Below are 24,970 nucleotides of genomic sequence, written 5' to 3' on the forward strand. Positions count from 1 at the left end.
CAAGTTATGTTAACTGAGGGAGAATCATTGTTGTTGTTTTTTTTTAAAAACTACGTGGTCCACACCAGTTATTCTAGCAGAAACAGGCTATTTTTATTTAATGAACAACACTTTATCATCAGCATCTCAGTAACCAATACATGTACACTGTGTTCTCTGGAGTTGCTTCAAAATATGATATAAGCAGTTTAACTTAAGGCCAGTAAAAGCTTGGGGTGGCGGGGTTAAAGAGCTGTTCAGTCTCTCATTTGCACTTAGACTTAATCTAAAGTCTAAGATTAATGTTACAACCCAGTAACACGGCAAAATGTGTAAGAGTCATGCCAGTCCATTATTAACACACTTACACATAAATACATATAAGCTGCCGAGCTTATTTGTTTCCAGTGATTGGAATGTACTTAACACATTTTTTGCTCATTACCGACTTCGAGGCTTTTCTCTCCACCTGCTGGTAACGCAATTTCTGCATGCAGTAATGGAACTTCTGAATGCACGTCTATTACATTTTGTTGTGAGATCGTGTTGAATGTTATTATAGTGGGCTAAGCCAAATGCATAGAAATACATTGGACTATTCATACTAATGAATCACCTGAACCCATCTCCTCCACATTTTTGAAGTTTGTTTTCAGGAGACTGTTGATCCATTTCAAATAAAAACATTTATCAGTTGAGGAGTCTGAGGTCCTGACCACTGTGCTCTCCATCTTGCAGCTCTCTAGAAAAACAAAACAAAAAACACAGAATACATTTGGATAAAACCAGAGAGAATATTAACACACAAAGATTAGCACGCCTAAACTAAAACTGTTATAGTATTTCATGGCTATAATACTTATATTCTTTCTATATGCACATTTACCATATACCATAAGTAAAACCAGAGACGTAATAAGACAGAGACATGGAACACAAAGAATCTCGAGCTTAAAGCTACAGGAGACTTTAGCAGAAGTATTCCTTCCAGAGAATAAGACTTCTTAAAAACAACAACAACATATTAATAGGCACAATGTGATACAGATGTGTCTTTTTAATCTTCTAACTTGCTGTTGATTCTAAAAGTACAATATTTATTTTAAATTTCCATTGCTTTATGAGATATTTTGCTTCATTATTTCATAACTATATTACTTTATAATTATTTAAATCTATTCTTTGACTTCGTGTTTATTTTACCTTCAATTTTTAAAATATATGTATTGTCAGACTGCACTTTATCCTACTTAAGCTATTTTGTTAGAGGCTGTTTGCCTCAATTCCGGCGAGCTGTGACAGGATCTTTTGGATTACAATACATTTTAAAAAGATCATCATGTGACTGCAGAAAACTTTCTACAGTTGTTTCTTCTCTGCTCAGATACTTGTTGGCATTTTTGTTTGTTTACTTGATCTTTGGTTGTTCAAAGTAGTTTTATTACCTCTAAAGACCAGTCGTTAAAAAAAAGTAGAAGTTACTTTTTCCTACACCTCTTTAGGGCTACCGGATAACTTAGCCGCTAGCTAAATTAGCAAGTTAGCCGTTAGTGGGGGTAGCCGCAGCGACAGAAGCCGCACAAATGTTTCGTGAATGCTTTGCTTCTCGCCATGTTTTTGTCGGTAGGACGTCTGGATTGTAGAGACGTGTCTGTTGGAGCACACTGTTAAGTCAATCTTAAGCCTATCCGAAGATGCAGTCATTTCATTTAATCTGACTGCAGCTGAACATGCTGAACATGTCGGCTTCGTGTTTGAACGGGCTCACTTTCCCCTCAAAGTCCGACCCCCCACTTTCAACAAGGCGAAAGTCTGAATGACCCGGTCATAACAAGAGACACGGCGCACAATATTTAATATTCATGTAAAAAAGACTGCGCATGCTTTGACAGCAGTAGGTATGCACAGTAACATTTTATACAACTGACTCGTTTTACCTACAATACAATCAACACAGAGCCAGGCCAGCGTGCAACAACGTCATCTACACACAAGGGTGAGAGGGTGACGGTGCCACACGCGCAATAACGTGCCAAGGTGGCTTTCAATCATTGCTAAAAAGTGATAACCTACTCCCACTGTGACGGACCGCTGACGCTAATGAGCTTAAGACTTTTGGGAAAAACAAAAACAAAAACTAGGGGCACTTAACACATGAGAGCAGACGTGTTATGAACGAAACCTAACCTCAACTAAAATTAACGAACAACGCATATGTGTTGAGCCCAAGATAGCGGTTTTACAACTTGAGCGCACAGGACGATGATCTTGTGATTATCCTTCAATCTACTACTGGAAATGGGAAATCGCAATGCATTTTGGGATGTCGCCCGCCGCCGTGATGTTGTTCACGCAAAACCAAAACAAAGGTAACAGATTGTGAAGACTTTGGTTTTCCAGTTATGTAAATCAGTTTACATTTTTATTTAATAATTTCATAACATAACACTGCATACACATTTATAAAGCGTAAAGTTGTACACAGTATTTAATATTTACTTAATATACGTGCATGCTCTACCAAGTAGTTGTACTTAATTACACAGTGAATCTTAAAAAATAAAAGCGATTCAGACATTAAGTAGTTTTAATGCCATATTGTTTTACTATGACACTTCATTGTCTGGTGCATAAGTAGTTTCTTTGTTGAATAATGGACTGCATTGGTGACATCATGAGCCCAAGATCATGCTAGGTTCTAGTTAAATTGGAAGCCTGATGTCGGAACACTGGAGCGAAAGCACTCCGCTAGATGTCAATAGATTGCAAAATGCAGTCAACATTTCTCTTTTCTTACCCTTCCAAATTAAAGTGCATAATCCTAGCTACAGTGGCTGTTGTAGGACAAGAGATTTAAAAAAAAAAAAAAGATTTTAGACTGTATCTATGCCCATCTTGTTTCTACTAAAGTATGGACAATGTTGGGTGAAAGGTCTCCACTCTTTTTTACTCAATAGGAGGCTATAAAACTTGGTGAAAGGAATCTGACACAGGTCAGTGAGTCAGAAGCTCACTAGTGACCAATGACAGTGATACTGACATGAGATGTTGAAGATTTGCTGAAATGATGGTAAACGCTGCTTTTTTGCTGTCATTAGCTGCTGTTAGTCAGTGTTAGTTAAGCTATTTTTGAAGTGGATCTAACATTACGGGACTCTAACACTAATTAAAAAATAAACTTCATGCGATATGAGCATGTAATGAAACATTAACTACCATAATGTTAGCTTATAACCATCTGGGGTTTTTTTTAGCAGGATTTGTCAGCTATCCAAAGACGGTACAGACACATTCTGATTACCTCATAAAAAGTAGTTGTGACAATATCAATAATAAATGAGCATGTTTTTGTGTGTTGAGCAGTGACTTCAGTTAAGAAGGTGATGTTTAAGGTGAGGAGGAAGACAATGAGACTTTCTAAGGAGATCCCATCTCCAATGAAAAACATAGGTATGCTCTTTCCATTACCTTGAGTCTGATGGTGCAACAAAAATGTTAATAACCCTCCATGACATAGGAACAGCTACGACTTCTCTTTGCCTTTGATATACTAAATATGTGGCCAGTCTCTGGCCCTTTTTTAAATTAATAACTGTAAGAAATTACTGCTTGCCCCTTTAAATCCATCGCTGATCTTAACTCAAAAGCCGCAGCTTAGTTTTACCTGAAACTATCGTACCATAATAAAAATTCCTGGAAAGTTATACACACCCCTTGTTTAATATCTAAATTTAATATCTAAACAAGTGCAGAACCTAGTAACACCTTTGTTGTTTTAATTAACTGCTTTTTAATGCATTTATAAAAATGCAACAAAGCACTACAAAGAGAACAACAGCGTATTTTCTTTATCATTGATTCTTTGTAGTATATACTTTGTAATATATTATTTGGAACACTGTTTTTGTTTGTATTTGTACATCATGTATCCTTTTCAGCTAAATTATTTATATACTACTAACATATGGTCTGTGCAGTGATCTCAGGTTTGTTCTTAAAAAAGAAAACTTTCATCATGTCATGTTAGTGCCATAGCTGGTGTTGAACCCTTGATGACAGACAGGGAAGGGGGGGCAGTGAGTGAGACCAAGCTACTTGATTAGCTGACTAATCTTCCATTGTCTGTCTGTCTGTGGAAGATAGAATCTGAGGCTTTCCTCACATTTACATTTAATTGTTTTCATCTTGTCGTGTGTACATTCAAACGGTAAACGATGTACAAGCTGAGTGCTGCTGGACATTTGAGCCATGTTGCTGCTGATGCTCCCCCCACCCCTCCTTTTCTTCAATGTATAGAAGTCTCGCGTTGTTGTCCATTTTTTTTTCCCGCGAACGACCCAATGCAGAAAACTTTCAGTCTGAGAAACTTGAGCTTTAACGTGCAATCCTCTTACTTTCGCTTTATGCACTCGGAAAGCAAATATAGTCGTGTTGTGACTAACAGGCTGACCGGCTTTCGGTTCAGTAGTCTGTATTTGTTTTCTAACATTTTGGCAAAGCATGCACCGTACTGCACCTAAAGCCTGGCTCATTGTTTTGTTATATTGTAGCAAATGGTTAGGAAATAACTTACAATCACACACAGGTGTAAGGAAAATGCAATTACAACCGAGTGTGACTACATTAACCGGAATTAAGAAAATCTAATCGGAGGAAATTTGAGCTCTGATAGGAAGTCAAAAACCTCCAAGCTGGTGTTTCCTTGGGATGGTTCAAGCCGGTCTTTGTGTTATGAGGAGCCAGAGTGCTGGATTTCCCAAAACCGAGACAATAAAGACACTAAGAGCCCTAACCTCTTTGTTCGGTAAGGTCCGAAAAGAACAGAAACGGCGTGTTTTTGTATAAATTAAACAAATTACGGGTAACTTACCTCCACCGTTCCCAGTAAGCACAGACTCACAGCGCTTTCTTCAGCACATTCTCCACATGTAGACCTGCCCTGTTGGTCGTCCATTGGCCAGCCACAGGGAGGCAGTCCCGGCTAGACCCTATCAACGGGTCTGGATAGTCTTTTTCGACTTAACGTCAATACTAGCGCCTAGCACAGGCCGAGCAAAGCGCGGAGGATTATAATTGTTCGAAATTGGACGCCATAGCACTACTTAGCGAACTCCGCCCTGTGCGCTAAAATAACTATCCCCACTTAAAGTTAAACTTAAATAAAAATAAAACTTAGACCTAGCCTTCCCCACAGGAAAATAAAGTACGATTAAAAAAACAGAATGCTGGTCTCTTCGATCTCCTTTGTTGCTTCGTCAAATTAAGGCTCGCTAGCTATACCCGATGGCCAGTGTAACCAACGGCATTCAGGCCAACATCACTGAACCCTACCTACTTAAAAGTAGCACAATTTTCATATAACTCTAGGTCAATTTAGGAATAACCGTCCTCAAGGTCAAAATCCAACGAGCTGTCCGAAAAAGCCGATGTGACCGACAAAATGAGTATGCTAGCAAACATCAACGATTAAGTTTTCATTATGTTTATTTATAACTGCAGTGACAGTGGAAATGTTGTAAACTATTACACGTACCTATTTGACGACGTGTTCTCTTTAAAAATAAATAACTATCAACTGTAACAGAGGTTTAAAAAAATATCTGAAACATAACACTAAATTTGGGATAAAGGTGCTTTCTGCTACATGGCCGGTAGAGCTAGCTCGACAGCGAGTTGGTTCGAATCTAATATGACTGTTAAACATAAAGCAATGGCGGATGTTTAATCGCGGTTTGCCTATCCTGTCTCTTTTCACCGTGTTGAATGACGGCGTAATGGCGGCCCAGCAAGTGGAAGAGCATAAGCGCTGCGAGATGTGGTTAAGCCATTTTTTTTTTTAAATCAAGTACCAAATATATATTTTTAACCCGAACAACCTAGGGGGGGAGCCGAAGACGCATTTTAACCCCCCGACATACTAATAAACCCATAATGGCACAGGCGCTTCATTTCTGCACTCACAAAGGAAGGAACATTAAATATGGCTCTGCTTGGCTCACCTCACCTCCGCAGTGAGAATGTGACAATCAGCCATAAGACACGCTGTACGTGAGTTCTGCAAGTATCTACCTGTACAAAGCAGTCTAACATCACCAGGCGTATCTGTGTTTGACAGCTATAGAAGACTTAAAATGCCTTCCGCTAACAACATGTGTGGCCATTTTGTTTCTTCCCGGTGGCAGATGTGAAGTCATTACACCATCTCTGCTAGTCCTAATTACCAGTTTGATGTATATACGCCAAAAACAAAAATGGTAGTGGCCGTTTTGTTTCATATCCATCAAGTCATATTTGCGTTAATGGGACAGAGCTAAAAAGCATCATTAATGAAAAATAAATATACTTATTTACACAGTATGACTATTGTGCATACTCTCTACTCTACATCAGTGGTTCCCAAACCCTTCATGTGTGCAAACACCACACAAAAAAGTTTAGGGAATAGCTCAGTTTAGTTGTTGATCTTTCTAACACTCTTTAAATCCATACTTCCATAGTATCCAGAGATTGGGCCATTTTCTACATGGTTGTAGCTGAACTAGTGATGTAGTCCCTATTCTGGGTCTGACATGGCAGCCCAAACAAAGACTGCGAACTCCAGTGAGGCTGGAATTCAAGACAGACAGTACTTACAGTACTGTGCAGAAGTTTTGAGCTACCATCGATAGATGTCAAATGTTATGAAATTCCAGGCAAAAGGGACCCAAATGCAAGACAGCAAAATTAACAAACCTTTATTCAGGCTGATTAGACAGTCCAGAAATTAAAAATGCAACTAACTACAACATATCATAAACAATCAGGGAACAACAGCACATAAAACTGCTTATAATTCAAACACGTTGAGGTCTAATGAGAGGAGTGGAAACACCTGGGTAACAAGAAACAGGTGGAAACCTTCGAGACGGGCCGTAAAGGACTATCAAAGTAAAACAAGAAATGAACACAACAGAAACACCTAAAACACAGAGATCGCCACTAGACAATGTGGAAAAAAAATACAAGGGGACACTAGGAAGATAGGAGTCAACTGAAACAGAGGGAATAGAATATAAATTCCAAGAAGCACTCAGAGAGGGCAGTCTTCTGCTAAGGGAGCCCACTCTAGGCAATATTTACTTGAATGTGCATGACCATACAACTAGACAACTAATTGTCACTATAGACGGTAACAGGTTTAGCTTAATCTGATTGTTTTACATTTTAATTGATATCCAATGCTAAGTTGTTATGTCCTAAATCCTATGCAGCTAACCGCCACCAGATCGACCATCTATGTTGAGAAACACCATAAATCTGTTAATTTATATATAATGTTAACACTATTATAATTAGTTCTGTTAAAGATCGTGGATACAAGTTGTGAAAATTAACTTTCTCTGAGGGGTGGATGGGCTTTCCCATTGGGTGAAAAGTTGAGTCATTTGGAAGGGGCTCAGAGTTGAGCCGCTGCTCTTCCACATCGAAAGGAGCCAGCTGATGTGGCTGGGGATGGTGTTCCGGCTGGGCACATCCTGGGAGGAGGACCCAGGATAGACCAAGACAAGATGGAAAGATGCTATCTCTCAACTGGCCTGGGTACACCTTGATGTATCCCAGGATATGCTGGAAGGAATGTGCTGAGAGGGAAGTCTGGACTTCCCTGCTTAGGCTGCTGCCCCTGTGACCCAACTTCAGATAAACGGAAGAAAAGGCTAGATGATGCGTAATTTTTTAACTGAACTTTTATTGAAGTGGTTCGAACAGTGTGCAGCATTCGTAATGCATGGCACAATGTGCCACTCTTCAGTTGTAGTTTTAGTTTAGTTTTTCTAATTTGTCATATTTAATAATATGTGAACATCTTTTCTAGTAGCATATTTTCATATCATATATAACATTGGTTTATTTTAATTGTTTTCCTTCTTTATTGTCTGTTTGGATTATAACATGCAACATTAACAATGCATGGTGCGAGGTATTATAGGCAACATGATCAGTTTTTGACATCAATATGGTTCTTAAGTAAAACTTGATATCTGAGTGTTTCATAGTTTTAGACTAGTTGGTAAGTCTAATTTTTTTTTTCGTCGTTTAGTCGACTAAGAAATTACTGGCCTGGAACATCTCTATCTACTATTAATGGAAGCGTTTAATACAGTGGTTTCTTTTTAAATGTATATTAAAAAGTTTATAGTGCAGTAAAAGCTTTTGTTCTTTGCTCTGTTGAAACCCATTTTATTATACTTGACAAAATTTTAAGTACAACTATTTTCCATTATTTTTTTTAAATGTGGATATAGTCCATGTGTAGCATTCATTCCATTATTTAGTAAAATGTGCTTAAATGTTTACTGGAAAATATTAGTTAGAAAAAGTTGTTTTAAAAAAAAAAAGAAATATTCAATTCAATTTTATTTATATAGCGCCAAATTACAACAACAGTTGCCTCAAGGCGCTTTATATTGTAAGGTAGACCCTACAATAATACATACAGAGAAAAACCCAATAATCATGATCCCCTTTGAGCAGGCACTTTGGCAACAGTGGGAAGGAAAAACTCCCTTTTAACAGGAAGAAACCTCCGGAACCAGGCTCAGGGTGGGGTGGCCATGTGCCGCGACCGTTTGGGGTGAGAGAAGGAAGACAGAATAAAAGACATGCTGTGGAAGAGAGCCAGAGATTAATAACAAATGTGATTCAATGCAGAGGTCTGTTAACACATAATGAGTGAGAAAGGTGACTGAAAAGGAAATACTCAACTCATCATGGGAATCCCCCAGCAGCCTACGTCTTTTGCAGCATAACTAAGGGAGGATTCAGGGTCACCTGGTCCGGCCCTAACTATATGGTTTAGCAAAAAGGAAAGTCTAATAATCTTAAATTATTAACATTAAAGGACATCCTAATAATAATGAATTACAGTAGCCCAGCCTAGAAGTAATAAATACATTAACTAGTTTTTCAGCATCACTCTGAGACAGGATATTTCTAATTAATATAGTTTTTAATTGGCCTTTATAGCATTATTACCACTTTAGCCTTCAGATGAATCTATTGACCTTGAAGGAGAGGTCAGAGGTCAAGTATAAAAACTATAGTTTAAATATTTTTGGTACCTACTATTTGTTGACAATGCACACCACACTTGTAATAATCATAGTTTCTAAGTAATAAGGCTTTTTTCAACTTTCAACCAGTTGACCATGAAGACACTGGTGGACGTTTTGATGGATTGCTAACATGACCCCACTCTACAGTTCGTTCAAAATTCACTAGAATTCTTTTAAAACTATCCTGTCTACAGTCAGAATGACAAGCATGCACGCAAATTCTACCAAAGGCAATGATGCTACACAGAAATTAGGATTCCAAAATATCAAGAACTAACTCTAGCTGCAATAAAAAAAGAAACTATAGAAAATCATGAAAAACAAACATGAAAAAATGAGACTAAAAACAACAACATTCACAGACCATAACATCACACAAGTTGCAGTTTCATGATGAATAAAATTAATTAATTAAATCTGCATGTCTCAATAATTTGTGACTATAAAGTAGACGAGCAAGTTTCATAGCTGATTAAAGGATGTCTGAAGAGGAAAAGTTTTTCTGTATTCCTTTAAAAAATAAAGTGTTTCACATGAATCAGATTCAGTGTGTCATTTCATGATTTCCCTGGTAAAAATAAAAAAATAATGTGGCTGAACTGTTTCACACATCTTATAAACCTTCTGTAGAGCAGAGGCATACAGTCCTAACAGCACCATCTGACTGCCCAGCTTTCAGTGAGTAACCCTCTGATAGTACTAGCTGACCAGTCAACAGTAACAGCTGACTCCAACTGGCTGGCTAACAGGCACAGGCTGAGCGGCTAGCAAGGGTGACTGCAGCTCCTAGGATCTGAGAAAGGGGAAGACTGTGGGATTACAATTAAAAGCCTTTGTGCTATTTTTTTTTTGTATAAAGAAAAAAAGCCTTTGTGCCTGAAGGTGGTCCTAAAGCCTGCCTGTAATTTTATCCAACTTCAAATAAAATAATACTAGTTAACATATTTGGGGATTAATTGTGTCAGAAGCTAACATTAGCGCTCCAGATAATTGTTAATCCAAGTTTATTCCCATCATAGCTACAAATGCTAAACTCTAAAGCTGAGCATGCCAAATGCAAAATAAATTCAATTATAGCCAGCTAAAGCTACAGATGGCAGTATTAAATGATACATATTGATATTTAGTCATATTTTGTTCAGTCAAACATAACGGTTGATACTAACACAAATCTCTCTTGTGTCCTTTCTGGCATAATGACAAATGTGGCAAAAGCATCAAAAAGTAAAAAATAATTAATTAATTAAAAAAAGCAGTGCTTGATGTACATGTTGAGAAGTAAAAAAATTTAAATGATACAAAAGCAGTGTCTGTCATTTGTCATCTGTGACCTCAGATAAGAAAATGAAACACTGACCTCTGCTGCATTAAGCTCACATTTGGGCTTTTGTTCTGTTACATATTAGTTTCTCTCCCTCTTTTTTATTTGTTTTTTTAAATCAAGTTGCACAGTTGTTTACTTCTCACAGCCCAAATGTCCTGGTACTTGTAATACTTGTGTAATACCACAGTGTAGTCTGCCACAACTAGACTAAAAGCTAACAGACTTTCCAAAATAACAATATGTGTTTTGCTGCATTTATAGACAGGTGAGCAAAAGGACCCATCATGAGTAGAGCAAAGAAATATAGACTGCTCAGGGTGATCCTTGTCATTTTAAAATGACTATAAGAGACTTTAGAGAGCCTGGTTGGAGCTTTTCTGTTTTTATCCCATGTTCCACCACTGGGGCACACAAACCATGGAAACATATAGATTCAGCATAACTATGTTAAGATGAAATGTAATTGACATTTAAAGCACAGCATGAAGAAAATATGTCCACCTAACAAAGCAAGGTTTCTAAATCCAGGATAAACACATGCGACCACTGTATTCTGCTGTTATCACCAGGATAGTTTGCATATTGGTGAAGCAGAAAATGTTAATACACTTTACTCCCATCAATTAGCAAAAAAGGACATGAGTACAATCAAACAGTTGATGTAACAACCCTGTTTCCCTGCTTTGTAACAGAGCTTAAATGAAAAACTTAAGATCAACATAGAGTTTTTCCTCTGTTATAACTGATGCACTGTTACTGAATATTGTACTATAAAAGGCATCAATATGACACAATAATGAGTGAAAGAGTTCTTTTATTCTTACATTATTCTTATATTCACAGTTTAAAACTTTAAATATTACAAATGCACTTTGTAACATTGAAATGAATGTCCCAATTTTAATAGACTCTCACACTATTATGCACTGTTTGGATACAATATTGTGGTGATTAATGAGTGAGTTCATGCTAAGTAATAGTGCAAGTGTGTCTCTCATTATCTGCTAGTATGTTAACTACACGATGCACCATCGTGCATTTAAATGATATCAAATAGGTCAATTTGCATTCTTTATTTCTTACACAAAATAAATTGTCAACAAATATATTGTCTTTGTTTTATAAACAGTGATTAAATGACAAAGAAATACACATCCACAGTGTATTAACCCACTCTGTGATGTGTGGTTGAGGCGTTTTAGATCCCTCTTATGAACAAACCGTGTAACCTAAACTAACACATTTAAATCAACTTCCAAACAAAGATGGAGAATCTGAGGAAATAATCTTCATTTAACTATGTTCCTGTTGGATTCTTATAGAGTTCAAACAATTTTAAAACAATGCTCCTGAGGAAATATCTCAGAGTTACCCCAGTGCGTGTGCTTCATGTGGTCCATGGTGAGTTAAACAGGAATTATTGGCGCCACTGGAGAAATCGGTTGGTCTCACTTCCTCTTTTGCTGCTGTGTCACATGACCTCTTAGTTTCTTGTTCCTTCGTGTTGTTTCCTTGCACCATTAGTTTTCTTTTTGTTTTGTTTTTGGTCATGTATTTACAATAATGTGAACTAGAAAGCACACTCTCCGGACACAATAAAATATTATCTGGAACTCAGCAGGTTTTAAAATTAGGTAAATAAAACTTCAGACAAAGGTTTTACGACACATGACATATTACAAGGTGGCACTATTCATTTAACAAAAACATGGAGGCAAAGTGCAAAAGGAGTGTGAAAAACTATGTACATCCTTACTTATACCAAATAACGGTAAGCATCAGCCAGACATTGTTGCACTTGATAAACTTATCAACAGGAAGAAGACGTTTTGTCAGTTTGCTGGTCTGAAGCAGTCAGGTGAGTCTTAACACCTTGACAAGGATGAAAGACTAGAAAATGTTGCTGCTCATGAATCAAGTCCACAGTTTCCAGTCTTCCCAGGAGTGGATGACCCAACAACTCCACCCCGAGGTTAGACTGCAATGCTCAGAGAAACTGAGAAAAGTCTACAGGCCTCAGTGACCATGTTAAATGTTAAAATTCATGACAGTAAAATCAGAAAAACTCAGAACAAGTGCGGCTTTGTTTGCAAGGGTTGCCAGGAAAAAGCCACCTCACCTTAAAGGGAACATGGCAACATGTCTTAGATTAGCAACATTGCATCTGAGCAAACCACAAGACTTCTCGAACATCTAAGTATTCTAGACTTAAATGTGAGGGTATCTATACAGGGTGGCTGAGCAGGTCATCTACTAACTGGAAGGTTGGTGGTTTGATCCCCGGCTGCTCCAGGCTGCATGTGAAATATCTTTTGTCAAGGTACTAGCCCCAAGTTGCTCTCTGATACATCCACCAGAGTATGAATATGTGTGAATGTTAGATAGAAAGCACTTACACGTGTGAATAGAAAAAAAGTGCTTGTATGAATGGGTGAATGAGGCAAGTTGTATAAAGCGTTTTGAGTTTTCAGGTCATCCCAGGCAGATGAGTAAATCTACAACAGAATGGCTGAAAAACAAAAGAACCAAAGTGTTGCAATGCCCCAGTCAAAGTCCATAAATGCTATGGTGGGACCTCAAGAGAGCAGTGCAGAAACACATGTCAGCAAACCTCAATAAACTGAAGCAATGCTGCCAGGCTTCCTCCACAACAATGTGAGAGACCAATCATTTTAGAACTTGCTAAGGACCAGCTGATTTTTTAGTTTTTATTTATTTATTTATTTATTTATTTTTTACCTTATCCTGATAAAACAGGGGGAAAAAAACCCTTAAAAACCCTTTTCTTTTTCACATAACTGTAAGTTGCTTTTGCTTTTGTATTAACTGATTATTGATAAAATACAGGAAAAACAATTTGTCTTGCCCTTTTGTTATAGCCTTATGAGCCACATTGTGACAGAAGGTAATAAACAAAATAGGGATTAGGATTAAAAACTGCATTTAATGAGAATTTTTACTGCTTAAAGACTGAAAAAAGGCTGTCAGTGAAATGGTCAGGTGACACCACTTGGTGTCTGGTAGAGTAGGACGTTCACATCATTACCATGATGCATTGTTTTTCTAAAATGTCCATTATAGCTCAGTCAATGAAAAGTTGATCTGGTGCTACCATGATCATAGTTTATTCGGTATTGCCTTTTTAGACTTTTAGACTGTAACTGATTGAGTTTTTGGAGGTTGTTTAAGGTGGAAGTTTTGTCCAGAGGTTAATTTCTGTGTCTGATTTTTTGTTGCAATAAATATAAATCAAGTAAAAGACATAAAGCTAAGGCAGTGTGCCCATGCCATGTTTTCCGTGGAGCAACAAAATGCTCCTAGTAGCATGTCTTGCCACTTGAGAGGCAACTTAGAAGTAAGTATACTCGTGTTGTTATTTTGAGACCTTTTTTCTATATTAATTTTTATTTCATTGGTCACAGGGACATAAAAAGTCCATGTCTAGGATCACCTGTCAAATTTGATTTAAAGAAGGCATAAAAGGTCTGCTAAAAAGCACATTTTTCCACCTTAAAATACTCCCAGCACCACCTTTGCAGTTACATATTTCTCCCACAGATTTAAATTCATGATTCTCTACTATAAAATCTATTAAAACTCTTAATGTAAAACGCTCTTAAAATGCAAAATATTGTTTTAGTAAGTGAAAACAAGAAATTACCCCAGAAGGGCTTTTTATGAAGGTCTTTGTTGCACCATCTGTGGTGAGCTGTATCCCACAGTGGGGTCACGGGGTCAGGGTAGGCTTTGTTTGTCTTACAACCTCACGGCTAGCCCATCCTCCCAAAGTCGGGGGTTATCGCAGTGGAGAGAAGGAAATCACGGCATTTTCACTTTTCTTTATGTGGTTAATGTCTTAGCAGTGTGTTGAATGAGAAGAATGATAAAATGTGAGTTAAAGATGAGCTCATTTGGAGATTTCTATGTGTATTCACTGTTTGCTGGGCCAAAACAAAGGAATTCAAGAGTGTTGATTATAACCGTTCCCCCAAAAGGAGCAAAAAGTACCACAAACCCAACAAAAACTACTCAAATATTTCATGGGATGCATGATCAGAGGCGATAGATTTGCTAATCTGATCTAACAGAAGCATGCTAACAGCAGCTCTTACCTGAATAACATTCAAGCATTTCTGTTTCTTCACACTGTTCCAGCTAATTTATTTTGGCCCTCAAAAGGAAAAAATGTCCCTCCTGCAACTGTTTCGTGACAAGGGTAATTGTAAAAAAAGCAAAACAGCACATGTGGAAAAAAGAAGTGGTGTAGGAACGGAAGAAGAGAGGGATTGGTTATCGCTTTCAGTATAGGTTTTAATTTTTGAAAAGTATCTTTTACCCCATGAAAACGCTCAGAGGTCAGAGGCCAGAGGCCACCACATACTCCCTTAAAGGCTTATAGACACAACGTCACTCATTCATGCGTACACTTACACATGCAGACACACACACATGCACAAAAACATGAACACACACCAAATGTACCTCATCCAGGAGATAAAACGCTGTCAGAATTCTTTTTTGCCTCCTATTAATGTCAGTAAACCTTCCAAGAGTAAATATGCTTTTTTATGCCTTTGATTAGATTGCATATACATCTTATTTTAATTTACACTGAACTTTGACTGTACTTGAGATTATTCATATATTTTTGCATTTAAGAAAATGTTTTCTTTAAAAAATAACATTTTAATATGACATGTAAATGCAATCACAAAGTTTAGTTGTTTTTTAATTTAGTGCTGCTGTATGAAGCAAAACTTTCAAACACTTCAATTTCTAACATTTCTAAAATTCACATTTCACATCATATCATATTAATGTTATTAATCATGTATATAGATTATTGTAGGGTGTTAAATAATTATCTTATATTTATTTTATTGCTTTAAAACACCTTTTACATTTACAAACATCATTATGTCCATAATCTTGTCATAGTAATGTTCAAATCTGTGACAAACTAAAAACAATTCTAAATTCAGTCAGTAATAGCTGTGGGTCAAAGTGAATTTTTCTCTTGGTTTATCCTACAGTAAAACATTTCTGCCCAATCAGTGCCAAAGATTACTGGAGCTGTTATGGCATATGGCAGCCCAGCACCTTACTAAAGCCTATTCACTGTAGCTATGAGTTTCAGACATTGCCAGTGCATTAAAGGGTCTTTAACCTGACTAAAAATCTGTAATGTAAGATTTGTCCCATGTGAGAAGAGTGAAGATCATTGTTTGGAGAATTCAGAGCAAGCGAATGGGTCTGCTGGTCTGCTCTCTGTTTAACCCAGGCTGTACCCTAGCGGACTATTTTCTGTAGTGAAAAAACATCTGAAGTAGATTATGTGTTGCTGCATGCTACATGTGAGGAAGGGCAGGACCTACTTGGAGTTAATGCCAAAACGAGCTAAGACTAAAATCAATAAGAATAACTTTAATGATCCCAGAAGGAAATTCATAAGGTTTTAGCTCCTCCCTTAAGTCAGCATTGCTCTGACTGTCTGAGATGAGCATATTAGGGATCTCGCTGACATTATGCAAAGTTAGAAGTAAAAAAAAAAAAAACTTTTTTAGAGGAGTCTGAAGTGTGAGCTTCATACCGATTATTTATATTCATAAGAGAAAAAAATTATCACTTGTTAAATGATCCGGTTTTACAAAACAAAACAAAAAGAAAAAAAAATTGGAAATTTGACCATTAATATACAGCACCATATTTGGTAAAACAACACAAAGCAACAACAAATAAAACACGGAGCAAATCATATGAGTACAAACACCTCGCACAAACTGTGAAGCACAGTGATTTGTGCTTGTTTTGGGCACCTTGCAGGCACTGAGTTGCCTGTGAACACCTCTGTGGACCGAAGTATTGTAGAGTCAGATATAAGGTTGTCTGCCTGACACCTGAAGCTTGGCTCAAACTGGGCTCGGGGGTAAATCTGTAACACAATGGCTGAAAAGGAAGAGTCAAGGTGTCAAAGTCCAAACCCTAACCCGACTGAAATGCAGTGGTGGGACCTTAAGATCAATACCTGCAAACCAAACAGCTGTAACAAAGTGGGAGACTGATAAAGTCATGCAGAAAACAATTAGCTCAAGCATTTTTTTTTTGTTGCCTTAATTATTGTTAGGAAAATAATGGCATGGTATAATGTATCTTATGTAGGTTAAGCAATTTGAAGACTTCCAGATGACCAGATATTTTTTTTATTTTGTCCTGATATGAAAAAACCCAGAATTAAAAAACGGTACACTTTCTTTTTCACATGACTCTACTATGCCATCGACATGATTTCAGATTTTGTCCATGAGCAGCTACCATCGTAATCATATACAGAAAAAAACAAGCAAGCTTATTGGTTGACTTTAAGCTAATTTATATAGTTTTTTTTTTTACTTCAGTTTGTTAGCATCTGTAGTTAAATAGTTGAATTTCAGTGTGGAAAAACACAGTAGGTGAAGGAACTTCAGACACCATACTGTGACGATTTGCTCCGCAGAAATGGACTCCTGCTGTTTCGTGAATAAAATAACAATACCGACAGAGCGCATGAACTATTACATGCAATCAACAGTCATTACAATAATAATCAGTTAATATCAACATGTTTCAGGGGGGATGCTCAAAAGATCTCTCAGAAGAATGTGGGCAGAGAAGAGGGAGTAACAAGTGGTCTGAGAACGAGGAGGAAAAATCTGAAAAGGGGAAGAAAACAGAGACAAAGGTCAGCGGGAGCATTTAGGGGATAAGGCTTAAAAGGACAGAGCCTGACAGGTGCAATCAGATGTGCCACACAGCCGTTGTAAAGTGGATGTCAGTGGAGCTACAGGGGGCCGCCGTAAGCATGTCACAGCCAATCAAGAGGGCTGAATAAGAGCTGTGGAGTGTCTGGGCAACAGGGAGTGTTTGTGCCTCTCCACACTGAGCCTATTACAGCTGAGAGGTATCAGCGTGATCAAGGAACCAAATCCAGGTGGTGCTGATGGATCCCACACATGTTAGAGGGCAGTGGTTGAGTGCCTCGGCCACATGAAAATTGAGGTTTTTGACTGTTCAGATCACGCTTTGGGGGCATTGCTGTGATGACTGTTGGCTTTTTGACACCCTGTGCTTGTTTATGGCTCGACTTGCAGACTTTGAAGCCACTTTGTTCGTGCCTGTCAATTTAGTAAGCAGATGTTGTGTCACAGATAAAGCTTTAGTTTATGAGCAGTGGTTAGGTCATGCACACAATGTGGCTTTGTGAGGTGATAACAGGCTTCCTCTGGGGCCCCTCGCAGCAGACAGGGAAGTCGCCTGAAAGGGAGGGACAGCGGGTACATAGCTTAAAGACTGTTGTGTAAAAGGGAGCAAGTCAGAAATACACAGTTAACTTTTACTTCCTATTAACTGCCACATTTAAACCTGCAGTGAGAATCTTTTGGGTGGGGCCACGTGGGGGCAGTAGAAACAAGAAAAGATGAATAACTCCAGAACAAACTCTTCTTTTAGTCTGTTTTTGGTCTCAACCACCCCCTGATGAAATATCTGGCTCTTTAGCTGGTAGATGGGTGGCAGCATGTCGTAATGTGGTGGCCTGTGTGTAAAAATGGATGTTCTTCCTAAACATTATTTATGCAGTGGCTTTGTTTACCCTCATTTAATGCTAACAGCCTGCATTCAGTCCCATCCTGACTGATCTACTGACAAAATTACAAAAAAACACTAAAAGCCCACTGTAATTGTCCTAAAACGTATGGGTCTATCTGGAAAAGACAATAAGTTTTGGTGCAGAACAAGTTTTCAATTCTCTGTTAGCCTGTTATTGATTATAGCTGTTTAAACACGAACACCGCCACACACACACACACACACACTGAGAGAAAAGGAAGTTTAATGGCTGCTGCTCGCCTCATTTCTCCTCTCCTCGTGCAGTGTGCTCATCCACACCCCCTCATGGATTTGCACAGAAAATGACAGTGAGGAAAGTGTGGACACCCCCCACCCCGTTCCCCTCCAGCTCTCTAATTCCGTGTCAACCCGGCGCACGTGGGGAGGGAGCGAGCTCGCACTTCAGAGCAGAGAGGTCTGCAGAGAGCCAGGGCCCGTCATTGTCCCTCCCTCCTCCCCTCATGATTAGCCACAATCATCCACCCTGCATGGCCCATCGTTTCCTGTTACTTAGTTACCAGTTGCCATGATTTGCCGGGGCCGCCTGTGTTTCCATGGTGCCCGTTCTGCCGTCTCCTGGCTACCTCGCGGCTGCGCTGTCCCGATGGCCTGCCGCCACCCCGGGCCCCCGACCCACCGCTCCCTGCCTCACCGCCTCATAGTCCCATAAGGACTGTCAGTGTGACCGTCACCACGCCAGGCTGGTAATGCAACTTCTGGCTTCTGCTCCATGTGGCGGCACACTGAGCAGACAAAGAGGGAATTGATATAATAGCGAGTACATGCAGACAGCCGGCTCCCTCTCTCCTTTACACAGCTTAATCTCATCCCATCTCAGCAGCGTATGAGAAGAATTAGAGACAAAACACTCAAAAAGTATAATGACTGAAGGAATAAATAAGTCTTAGTCTTATCCGCTTTCAATAAAATCCCTTTTGAGATCTCTAATTTTTTGGTTTGAATAATACTTTTTATACTAGCACTACTTGTCCCAGGAATCCATCTCAATGTAAAATATTGTGAGAAATTTGCATTAGGTTTTTTTGTTTGGTTATGTGATTTTTGTCATGCAGGTGTGTTTCCTGGATTCCCCCATCCCTCAAATAAATACACCCAGAAAATATTTCCATTTGATTATTCTTTTAGTCTAGGCTTCCCCCCCCCCCTTTTTTTCTCTTTTCTTTTTTTGAAAATCGCAACCAATAGAAAGCATCAGAAATATCCAATCAGCTAATCACATGGAAGCAGCTCAGTCTATTTATGCATGTCAAGATAACATTCTGATATTCAAACCGAGCATCAGGGTGGGAAAGAAAGGTAATTTATGTGACTTTAAACATGGGATGGTTGTTAGTGATGCACAGGCTGGTCTGAGTATTTCAGTAAATACTGCCACTCACTGGGAAAAGCCCATGAGCATGTCTGAAAAAGTCAGAGGAGAATTGCCAGACTGCTTCAGGCTCATACTAAGGCAACAGTAACTCAAATAACCATTCATTAGACACAAGGTATGCATAAGAGCATCTCTGCACAACACTGAAAAAGATGTGCTACAGCAGCAGAAGACCACACCAGGTCCACACCGAAATCATCAGTCTTGCCCAGGACGTCTTTCTAGCACAGGGATTTTTTAATATTACCCTTTTACCTCAGTTGTGGTGAGAAGAATAAAAATGACAGTAGAGTTTCAACCCTACTTTTTACTTTTAAATCTACTCCATAAACAGTTTGCACCACAGGTTTATGATGCTAACACTGCAGGGGGCTAGAGCGCTGATGGCTGTGACATTTCAAACAATTACATTCAGCATGCAACACACAATGAGACTGAAGTTAAAATAGGTAAAGTAAAAAACTTGCTGTTTATTTAGGAAGCGACTGGTACGATCTGTGTATGTGGTGTCATGATCGGCTTATTTTGAGTTTTCCTTTATTCATTATTCTCTACGGTTTTGTACTCCCTGGTGTTTATTTGAGTTAGTTATCTGTGAAATTTTGTTCCCTTTCACCCTCCCATGTCAAGTCATTAGATGTTTCCCTGTTTAGTTACTTTGTGTTTTATTTTATTATATTTTATCATTTGCTTCTTGAATCTTGTGTTTAGTTTAACTTCGTTTTGTCATTGCATTGATTAATTTCAGCTGCACCTCGTTTCCATGGTGTTTCCCTGATTGCCTCTTACATGTATTTATAGCCTTACTTTCCCTTCAGTCTTTTTCAGATTGTCTGTTATCCCTCCTTGTGTGTGTTACCAGCCAGTTTCTGGATTCTGTTTGTCTGCCTTTGTGCTTCCCAGTTTATGTCTTCGATTCAGTGGATTGCAGTTGCTTTCTTTGTGGATTTTTTTTCTCATCTTACAGATTTTGGTTTCCAGTTTAAATTAAAGATCAGTTATATGTTTACCTGTTCTGCCTGATAATCCTGCATCTGTGTCCTGTTTCTCACTGAACCATGACATGTAGAGAGGATATTACGTGGCTGTGTGGTCACAAGCATTGCGTAATCGAATAAGGTGTCAATTAAATGCATTAAAAATATGTGATTGATCCCTTCTTGATTGTGATAATATTTCTTACTTTGTAAAGAGGGCCTGACCTGATCTCCGTGGTATGTGGAAAAAATGATGAACTGTGAAACAACATTGATGATTTAACCATGTTTACTAACATTAAAATTATTTTACAGTAAAAGTACACATGCCGAGTCATATTGAGTCGTCTAAAGAGAAAGTACACCATTTTCCATTTCTAAGGTTTTACATTTAAGGGTATAATAAATGATATCATTAGTTATTTAACAAAAATTATAACTCAGAAGCAGTGTGTGAAAATCTTCATACATTCTTACTGCTACCATAGGAATTAAGCAGGTAAGTAGCAGCCAGGCGCTGCTAATGATTGATTAACTAATCATCAGCCAGCATGAGCACCTCTATAAAAGTAAAGTCTGGTAGTCGGGTCTGGAGCATTCAGGTGTGTGTTAACACAGCGCTGTGGACTAAAGACATCAACAGCATCTTAAAGCAGCTGCTGCTGTCCATCAGTCTGGGAAGGGTTATAAGGTCACTTCCAAACAATTTGAAGTTCATCTTTCTAAAGGGAGAAATTATTCACAAGTGGAAAACACTCAAGACAGTTGCCAATCTTCCCAGAAGTGGACGTCCCAGCAAATTCACTCCAAGGTCAGACTGTGCAGTGGTCAGTGAAACTGCAAAAACCCCAGAGAGCAGATCAAAGTTATTGATTCATTAATGCATCGCTTTAATGTTGCTTTTGGAGATTATTTTGATTCTTTTATAGATTTATTTATAATAATAAAGCGTGCATAATAGTTAAAAAGATTAATATTTTAAAAACTATGAAATTATAAGTAAGGATTCCCCTACAGTGTTTAATGTAAAAGTATAAATCCCCAAGTACATCATGTAGGTGGGCCTACTTACTTTAGAAGAAGTGTACAGACCATGATCCAAAAGCTTATGGAATCATTTTCAGCAGTAATAAATTCGAAGTCATTGTTTTCTGAATGATTTTTATCGCTCTCTCACATAATTTTGGCAGAGTTTTGGCCCACTTTTCTTTACAATGCTGCTTCAGTTCATTGGGGTTTGTAGGTGTTTGTTTATGTACAGTACTCTTCAGGTCCCACCACAGCAATAACAGTCAGGTTGAGGTCTAGACTTTGACTTGATCACTGCGAGACTTGATTATTTTCTTTATGAGACATTCTGCTGTAGATGTGCTGCCGTGCTAGGATCGTTGTCCTGTTTTACAAGCTCAGTTTGTGCCAGGCTTTAGCTGGATTATCAGAAATCAATCTTATGTTAGAGTAAAGGAAACTTTAATTAAGAAAGACAGTGATTTTCTTTTGGCTCAGACTAAAAAAATCTTTGGTGGAGCTTTAAAAATATATCCATGCATGATATTCATAATACATTTAACAGAAAATATTTTTACAATAATATACAATTACAAAACAATTATAGTGCAAATGTTTAAATCCAGAGGAATAAATGATCCAAACATTTGATTATCACATTTGTGCAGTTAGAGTCCTATAATTGTAAAGTTCATGGCATATGTTGTATTGTGGATCTCAAACAATTTAGGAAATGTTTAATTTGATTTGATCATCCACACAATAATTAGGGACATTCTCACTTGCTGCTAATGTAAAAAGTGCAGTTTAATTGTTCCACCTCATTACAATAGATATGAGTTTTATCCTATTTTATTGGTTTTATTATTACAGCTTCATCGTTGTGATTCCTCGTGTGCGTTTATCTCACTGTTCTTCTCGTGCTGGCTTATTCTTAGCTTTTAATGCACTTTGAATCAGAGTTATTTTCTATTTTTCATCAAATGTCTTCCTATTTTGTTTTACAGTTAAGTTTTCTTTCTGGTTTAGTTTTTTTTATTTTCTAGGGTGGGGTTTGTAATCACTTTAGCTCCAAACCAATCACCAATCTTGCTTTGTATTACACCAACCTGTCTGCAAGGTTAAAAACTTATTACAACCAGATGAGTGTGCAAACAGCCTACAGCAGCAGAAGACCGCACCGAGTGCCATCAGCTGAAAACAGGAAAGTGAGGCTGCAATTCACAGGAGCTCATCAAAACTGGACAACAGAAGACTGAAAAAACTGATGACCATATCACAAAGCTCAGTTCATCTCAAACTGGTTTCCCGGACATGAAAATGAGTCCACTGTGCTCAAATGGCCTTCACAGCCATCGGATCTGAGTCCAACGGAGCACCTTTGAGATGTGTTGGAGCGGGAGATTCACATCATGGATGTGCAGCTGACAAATCTCCAGCAACTGTGTGAAGCAATCATGTCAATATGATCAAAATCTTAGAAGAATGTTGAATCTGCGCCATGAAAACTAAAGCGAGCTGAAGGGTCAAGGGGTCCAACCCAGTACTAGCAAGGTTCGCCTAATAAGTAGGTGGTTTAAACTAGTCCTGGTAAAACTGACTAAGCTATTTTCAGTACTTAAACCACCGAAAATGACGAAAACGAAATAACATTAATTATTTCCTTCAGTTTATTGTGTATGAGTGGAAAGGCTAACCATTTATTCTGAAAGGCAACATGTTTATGTTTACATCTTATGTAGGACAGGTCCGCTTCAGAATGGGCGACACAAAGAAGGTGCAGTTTTCAGCTCCTCCATCAGGAGGCACTAGCCATCAAATTGTCACCCAGACTTAATCACGCTCGCAGATCAACACCGGCGGAGCAGGGTAAACTTGTCATCCTAACTGAGGCTGATTCACCATCACTCCCCCTCAGTGCGCCTGCCTCTCATCCTCTTATTCAGTCTCACACTCTCAGCTCTGTGCCGCTGTCTGTCTCCCCGTCTCTGTTTACTGTGAGGCCGCCCCCTGTATGTCCTCCCTTAAGCTCTGCTCAGGTTCATCCAAGACAGATTTTGTTTGTTTACGCTACAACTACATAAGAAATCTTGTTAGCAGTGCAAATACCCCCGAGGAGAAAACCTTGAGTGTATCATTCAGAGATACCATCAGTGCTTGCGATACCTCTGCTTACATGTTGTAGTGAATTAGAGTTTTCGTGTTCTCAACTTGAATATTTATATGAGTGGTGTAGCGTGAAAATCCGGGCTGCCTGAGTGGGCTCCCTTCTTTTTTAAGTACATCTAGTGGCACATATGAAGAAGCTGTAACACCTCAACAGTCACATACCCCGTTTTTACTCAAGAAAAACCCAGATGAAGCATTTTGTTTTATGAAAACAACAGAAAAGATAAGAAATCCCTGGATACAGTAAACACACTTTTATTAAAAATAAGGATCTGTTTGTTGAAAGTCTAAAAATGCTTACACCTGAAGCATATCTGCTCTTTGAAAACCAATAATCTCCTTTAAGACTGACATACCAGAAATAGCTTAACTAAGACTTTTTTTTTTAACCTTTTTATTTAAAATCTTCTTCTGCACAGACAAATTAAGGGAACACTCAATTCTCACAGTATAACACAAAGTCAGTAAAACTTTAGGTTTTATCTATCTGAGGAAGCAGAATCAGCTTCACGTGTTTTAGTGCAAATGAAAGTGACACCAGGTGCACTGGAGAGGCAACAAGGTGGTGGCTAAGGACAACTGCTCTCTCCTTATCCCGCTTGAGCAATTTGCCTTTAGTTTTACTTTTTGCTTGTGTCCTTATCTCAGGTAGCCCAGCTCCTCCATGATGGCGCATCCACATGTGTCTTGCTGTGTCTTCCGGCACAGTCTCGAGAGTATGGAGGAGATATCACGAGAGGGGCCATTACACGAGGAGAGCTGGAAAGGTCATGAACCCAGCAGCGGGACCGGGATCTGCTCCTTTGTGTGAGAAGGAAGAGGAGGAGCATACTAAATGACCTCCAGCAGGCTACTTGTGCATGTTTCTAGTCAAACTGTCAGGAACAGACTCCATGAGGGTGGAATAAGGGCCTGACGTACTTTAGCGGGACCTGTGCTCACAGACCAGTGCCATGCAGCTCTGTTCATGACATGATAAGATTACAATATAGACTGGCTCTGTAGTCATTTGTTTTTCTTATGAAAAACAAATGACTAGAACAATGACCCTCCAATAAATTCTGACAATCGTCTTCTAGGATGAGTTCTTACCACTTACAGCCATCTTGGTCACACAGCTGGATACATAAAAGCTGGATTTACGGAATCACCAGTCACATCAGATAAAAACTGCTTTAAATAGGTTGCTGACATTGCTCCAGAATAAGGTTTTAAAAAGCTTTTCCCCTTGAAAATTAGAGGACCCCAATTAAAAAAAGGTGTGTAAAAAACATGGATGCAATGGATTTCAAATTCCATAAACCTATATTTTATTCACAACAGAGGATAAAAGACATGCCAAATGTTTAAATCAAGACATTTTACTATTTAATGAAAAATGTTA

The 24,970-nt window shown here is 38.5% G+C and overlaps 1 protein-coding gene across 3 annotated transcripts in view; it reads right to left on the reverse strand.

Annotated features, from left to right (window-relative positions):
• Positions 1 to 6,501, reverse strand: part of LOC146494368 (uncharacterized) — a 28,810-nt gene extending 22,309 nt beyond the window's left edge. For 2 of the 3 annotated variants that reach the window (XM_085145851.1, XM_085145849.1), the window contains exons 1-2: positions 4,850 to 6,501; positions 596 to 721 (exon numbers count right to left, since the gene is read on the reverse strand). In XM_085145851.1, coding sequence (XP_085001977.1) covers positions 596 to 710 — 115 coding nt within the window. In that variant the 5' untranslated portion in view covers positions 711 to 721; positions 4,850 to 6,501. The remainder of the gene's footprint in view (positions 1 to 595; positions 722 to 4,849) is intronic. The other variant, XM_085145850.1, reaches the window with a different exon arrangement.
• Positions 6,502 to 24,970: the final 18,469 nt, after the last annotated feature.

Source organism: Neolamprologus multifasciatus, chromosome 20 (assembly GCF_963576455.1).
Source record: "Neolamprologus multifasciatus chromosome 20, fNeoMul1.2, whole genome shotgun sequence".
NCBI classification, from domain to species: Eukaryota; Metazoa; Chordata; class Actinopteri; order Cichliformes; family Cichlidae; genus Neolamprologus; species Neolamprologus multifasciatus.